We start from the raw sequence: 6,108 nt of genomic DNA, 5'->3' as shown, positions 1-6,108 counted from the left end.
CGACATTTACCAGTGTCGCTATCCGATGGCTGTTTCCTTTTACTGATTTAGTCGGCCGAATACATAGCTTAATCATAATTCTAGGAGGGCATGTAAGCCGGGTGTTTCCTCAGCCGCTGCGCATTTCAAAAATTATGTATAAGAACGTATGGTGTTGTGTGAGTTGTGCACACCCTTCACAGAAGGCTTGACAAGGTTCGCCTAACAATTTTTTTTTGTTCTCTCATATTCTTTTGTTTTAGCGATTCGGGGAGAACGCCCCTGCTCATTTGTATCAATGACGTGAACTAGAACTTCGTAGTAACGCAGGGGCGAGAAGGCCTACGTTGGAGGTAGTACCAGAGTCCTTCAATGCTTTGAAGGACTCTGGTAGTACCAAAGCATAGCAGATGAGTTCTAAAAGAACTTACGGGATGTAATCGAAGATATTAAGCGTTCGAGGAAAACGCGTAGGGCACAAATGCTGATTGAAACCCAAACCGGATGAAAGCCACGGACCAGGGCGGCTTCAAGCTGACTGGCTTCAAAATTACAGTCTACTGAAGCAGAAATAGCCGGTTCTTCAAAAATTGGAATCTGTTATTACGCTCGCAGCAGCATTCGGAATTGTTCCTGAGTTAAATTTTCTGGAGGGCTAGTTGGTTCCTAACGGTAAAGTGACAACTACGGGAACTTCGCAACGACATCCACAGCGATGTGTGTGTCGTTTTCGTCTTTCTTTAGCGCTCACCAAATTAGCGCCCTTCCTGCACTTTCGAATCTTTCTGGCCGCTTCGCTGTGCTACAGGAAGAGATTTTCACTTTGTTGCGCGGGAAGGTGAAACCTATCAAGTAGGGCATCATGAGCAGTGATCGTGGGGCCTACTTTTCGCGTGATGATGTTGATAGCCACAAAATGCTGAACGGGAACGTTCCACAACAAATATTACCATGGCTCTCATTTTCCTCCAAGCAGGTAGAATTTTCAAATTTGGTTCTAAGCATTGCAAGATCAATCTACAAGGACCGTAAACACTGTTTCCTTTTCTTGTTCCTGTTGTGTTTACCCACATTTTCCTCAAGCGGAGCATAATTGGTGCTTGGCGTTTTATTGTCTTAAGTCAATAAACTCAACGTTGTCCATTCATATTCAATAGGAGAGAAATACGCTGAATGATTACCCACCTTTTCGTCTTATTGTTGCGTAGTTCTGGCTTGTTGAAGTTATGTATTTTAATTTTGTAGCTTGAACTTAAATACGAAGAGGGGAACAGCGCAACACAGGTGAAACACAGGAAGAAGAAAGTGACAACCACGGGCGCTTTCTTCTTCTTGTGTTTCGTCTGTGTTGCGCTGTTCCTTTCTTTGTGACTATGCACCAACTCGTCCAAGTCTTAACCATTGAACTTAAATAAGCCAAGCTGCGGCCGTTGTAGTCCCCTAATTGGTATATTGTTGCCTGAGATTTTTTTTAGCGTTCTGCCCCAGCGTCTTGTGGCAGATATATTTCCCTAGGGCTATCGGTTCACGCATATTAAGTAAATTAACGGTACTCAAGGCAAACTAGATAAGGTTTCCCACCTACGTCCAAAATACTGACAGATAACCATTGAACGGTGAACATTTAGCCTGAATTTTTACCTCCGTTGTCTTGCCGCTAATACGAGTGTACCCAGTGGACACTTCGTGTACACGTTAACACTTTCAAGAGAACAAACTCTTCTGGTTAACACGAAGAAACTCTGTGTGTATGTGGCAAAAATGTATATTAAAAAAGAAGCAAAATTCTTTTTACTACTGATAATTCCCAAACGTTGATTGCCTGTGTAGCTCCGGTGTAGTGCTCGGCCGTGCGCGAGCTCAAGATTCTTCAAAATGGACGTGGGGCGAATCCTTCCGCGTGCTTGCTCACCCAGCCTGGTTTCACTTTCATTGCAAGTTCAATAAGAGGAACAGAAAGGGGGCACGAAAACACAGAGAGGAAGAGATAGAAAGCCCTTTTCAATTCTCTTCACCTTTAAGTTGTTGAGTGGGGGGGGGGGGGGGCACATGGTTTTCCTAGTATTCGTCTCACCCGAGTGTCATAGTGTCATAGGCGACACAATGAAAACGAAGTGGGCTAGCGGTGTCAATAACTCAGTTGATAATGTTACGGCCCCAGTTATATTAGATGTCACTGGTGCCACACCGCTTCTAATTTTTACATCGTTGTACGTAAAATACAGGCCTCTGAATCAGTTTTTGTGAAACAAATTGCTTTAAAGGATCTTCACGGACACCACGTGTACATGACTCACTTGACAGCAATGCTCCCATCTTTTTTAGATGCTGCTCGCGCTACTCTTGGCCACTCAAGCAGTAGCCGGTATCGGAGGCTACCGGCTGTTTAAAGGCAGCCGTGGCGGCGGTATCACCCAGCGCCTCGGCGGCGGTGGAGGCTTCAGCATGGGTGCCCTGAGCAGTTTTGGCGGCTTCGGGCACAGCTCTGGCGGATTTGGCACTGGAGGCTTCGGAGGCAGCGGCTTCGGTGGCGGAGACTTCAGCGGTGGCAAGCGACAGCAGGTGTACATCGTCGAATATGTCCGAAACAATCAAAAGGTCAGGCACCACCTCCTTAAAGCTGTTGCTGCTTTAAGTTGATGGGAGCTAAACATCAGCACACGCAACGAAACCTACGGTCGTAAAATGGGTAAAATCTCGGCAGTGGCGTTGGAGGTTTTGTTGCGGCAGTTTTGTTTTCCGTTTGCAATTGGCCGCAGTTCTTGCAAGCCACAGGCTTTACTTTCGGCCTACATGTTTCTATATGTAAATGGTTTGCACGGTTAGGGGTATTACTTTTAAATGGTCATACTAAAGTGCAACAACTTCAATTATTGTCGCAGGGTCATGGCTCCAGCTTCGGCAAGGCTTCCGGAGGAGGAGGCTTTGGTTCTGGGCCCATTTACATCATACAGCAGATCGGCGGAGGCGGTGGTTTCAGTGGTGGAAGTGGTGGATTTGGCGGGGGAGGTGGAGGCTTCGGCCCCGGATGGAAGCCCGGCAACATGGCTTCGCTTGGCGGTGGCGGTTGGAAAGTTGGTGGCGGCGGCGGCGGCGGCGGCGGCGGATGGAAGACTGGGGGCGGTGGTGGGTGGAAAGCCGGTGGCGGCAGTGGCTGGAAGGCGACCGGGGGCTCTGGTGACCTCTGGAGCGCTGGTAGTGCCTTCGGCGGTGGCTGGAAGCAGATGGGTGGAGGAGGGACTGGTTGGAAGGCAGGAGGTGGCGGCGGGTTATCCGACACCTACGTAGTCATAACCAGCAAAACGAGTGGTGGGGGAGGCGGAGGCTGGTGGTGAGACCCGGAGCCCACATCCTGGAATTTGACTGATCTCTCAGGTGAGACACGCGCGGGCCCCATTTTGCTTTCGCGAGAACAACGCAATGCGCAGACGTTGCGAAAACTAAATTTTCTGTTTGTACACGTTATTGTGCCCCCAACAGGTTAGTTCCGCCAACCGATGAAATACTTGCATTCAAGATAAACTCTGTCTCTTGTGTGCCTGCTACCTGGGGTACTAAAAAAGACTCCCCCCCGCCTCCCCCCAATATTGATGCTGCAAGATCTGAGGGAGAAATTCCTGTTACAAATAAGACGCTGACGAATATTATCTGTTGAAGCTGTTAATCATACAAGACAATACCGTAAACTGACCCCATGTGTGTATCTGATGCCGGCTTCCTGCGCTGGTGACACCGAGCCCTGTATTTGACCTCAAAGAGAAGGGCACAGTTGGGTCACAACATCTAAATTAGACCCTTCTCGGTGATAGTAAGTCAAGCATTCTAGTACTAAATAGTTCTGGGTTAAGATAAAAGTTTTGTGGGTTAAACTATTTGGCTGACGATTACGATACTCCCTAATGCGAAATTTGAACGCAGGCATTTAGCAGTTTCGACTTTGCAAAATGTGTTGCGGCGAAGAATTTCAGACAGGCCTATATGTATGGCCGATGACGGCGCATAGCTGCTGCTTCGGCGGCCCCACCTCTGTATTGTGGCGTGCGTGGCGCTGTGTCCCTGAGCTGCGGCGGCAGACAAAGAACTTCCTTCATCTCAGGAAGCGATCGCGTAATCGGCGAACGCACGACGGCGCGCGCTACTCTGGTGTCTCGTAGCGGGTCGCAGCCGCGGAGCACGTCTCGCACGGCACCCTCAGCATGCCGCCTTCCTTCTCAGACTTCCGCCCTACTCCCTTCACCCGCTTTCCTTCTCGGTCTACCTTCGGCATCCTCCTCGTTCGCTCGACTACAACGAGGGACGACGGCGATTGACGTCGCAAAAAAGGAACGGCCGCTTATGAGCTGCGCTATGAAATTTCTGAGTGTTAAACTAGTCGGTTAGGGCAGAAACGATTGTTTGGGGCTCGCAACAGTAGTAGGAAAATATCAAAAGTTTCATCTGTGTTGGAGGGTTACCCTAATTTGAGAAAAAAGACATCGTTGTTTTTGCGTGATCGAGATGGACGTTCTTTTTACGAAGTGAAAACCCACTTGTTATGAAATGACACCGTGTGATATTGCAGTTTGTCCCCATAATGCCCTTTGTAATGAAATTGATTTGTAATTCTGCGAAAAATTAATGCGCCCTAAAGGAAACATTTTCTTGATGCAGTGTAATTTTGAATGCATGCGAAAAATAAGAGACACTTTTAGTAGCAAGACATGTCTGCCATGTGTTGTGTTACGGAACTTCACGTTGCGGTACCTGTTAATGATGGCTAGACATTGATATGCGGCCAGACTGTGACAACAAGTTGCTACGCTCTGAGAGTGTGAGGCCCTTCGGAACCTCCCACATTCTTGATTGTCTGTCTTTTACTTTTGGGGTTGTTCCCCGAAGGTATGTTCTCGTTGTTTTCTATATTGCCTTGAGCGAGGAGCGTCCTCTAGTTCTTTCCCCTGTAGAGGTGTACACGTGATTCTGTCTTTTTCTTCTTCCCCCAGCCGGAACTGCTACTGGAAGAATTGAAGGCGGATTCAAGGCGACACACGAGGAGGGCACCATATCCTACCGTCGACTTTTCAAGAGTTCCAGGCTGTGTCATCAGAGTCATCTTGCAATTCAGCTTAACCCACGCCATCAGCTTTAGTTCAAAGGCCTGCCTTTTCTGCTTTTTCAGGGCGAAGGGCTGCCAAGTCAAGAATCATACACACATTTTATTAGCGCATCTGTACACAGGTGATCGAAGTGGCATTGGCTGCACGCTCAACACTGAAGTGTCGCCATCTTTATTCACCAATAAACAAAATCAATCCACGTTCTCTGCCTCTGTTTATGCGTCAAAATGGCGCGTATCCGCCTACTTATTCATTACCTTTCTTCATGGCCCACGTGCTCCTTGTGAACCCAAAAAAGGATTTAAAAGGGTAGCTGAAGCATTTATGCAGTGTATAAAAAAGTCGTGTTTTGGATTTCGATTTGGATTTGTTTTGGATTTGGATTTCCCACGTGCCGTATCACAAGTACCGCTTGCAAAATATAATATTGCGCTTATTGCTGCTTCAATTTGGGGGATGCAAATAAGGCATTCGGAAATCACTTTATGAAGCGCTTCATACTCAGGCCTACGCAAATACATTTGCATGCACCACAAGGCATACACTTTGCACTTCTATCTCAAAACCCATGCAGCGATGAGTAACGGTTCACTTAATAAAACACGCTGCCTCCATAGCAAGTATGGGAACCTACGTTAGTCCACGCTGGCATTAGTGATAAAAGGGGCCATAGAAACTTACGAAGGCTTTTTTTATGTCATACGAACAATCCGGCCGTATAGATGAGAAGTAATTGACGGAGGATATTCTCGACAAGGGTATAGTATGTACTACAGCATGTTGATTATGGCATGTTGCTCTGTGCTATAAGGTGGGCGCACATGTATCAGTCATTACTAATGCGCACGAAAACAGATTTAAAAATGCAGTAAATGTTTCCCGTCCTATTGATTATATGCTAATCATCGGCGTGGTTGTGCGCTATGTGAAGGTGTGCAAGCATGCGTCTTACGTCTGGGGCCGTTTTCTTCTGGGAACAAGACACTCTACATCGGTATAACCATGCGATGACCACTGAGACATACCCAGCAAG

At 47.4% G+C, this 6,108-nt stretch overlaps 1 protein-coding gene across 1 annotated transcript; it reads left to right on the top strand.

Moving 5' to 3' along the window:
• The first annotated feature begins 2,305 nt into the window (after nucleotides 1–2,305).
• Nucleotides 2,306–5,212, top strand: LOC144170128 (uncharacterized). Its single transcript, XM_077699712.1, has 3 exons — nucleotides 2,306–2,577; nucleotides 2,862–3,354; nucleotides 4,962–5,212. The coding sequence occupies exons 1-2, from the start codon at nucleotides 2,425–2,427 to the stop codon at nucleotides 3,312–3,314; spliced, it is 606 nt and encodes a 201-aa protein (XP_077555838.1). The 5' UTR covers nucleotides 2,306–2,424; the 3' UTR covers nucleotides 3,315–3,354; nucleotides 4,962–5,212.
• Nucleotides 5,213–6,108: the final 896 nt, after the last annotated feature.

The sequence above is a fragment of the Haemaphysalis longicornis genome, unplaced genomic scaffold (genome assembly GCF_048455015.1).
Source record: "Haemaphysalis longicornis isolate Haplotype H1 unplaced genomic scaffold, Haemaphysalis longicornis Haplotype H1 scaffold_1, whole genome shotgun sequence".
Lineage (NCBI taxonomy): Eukaryota > Metazoa > Arthropoda > Arachnida > Ixodida > Ixodidae > Haemaphysalis > Haemaphysalis longicornis.
The sequence above is the reverse complement of the archived record's forward strand: the minus strand, read 5'-3'. Positions and strand labels throughout refer to the sequence as shown.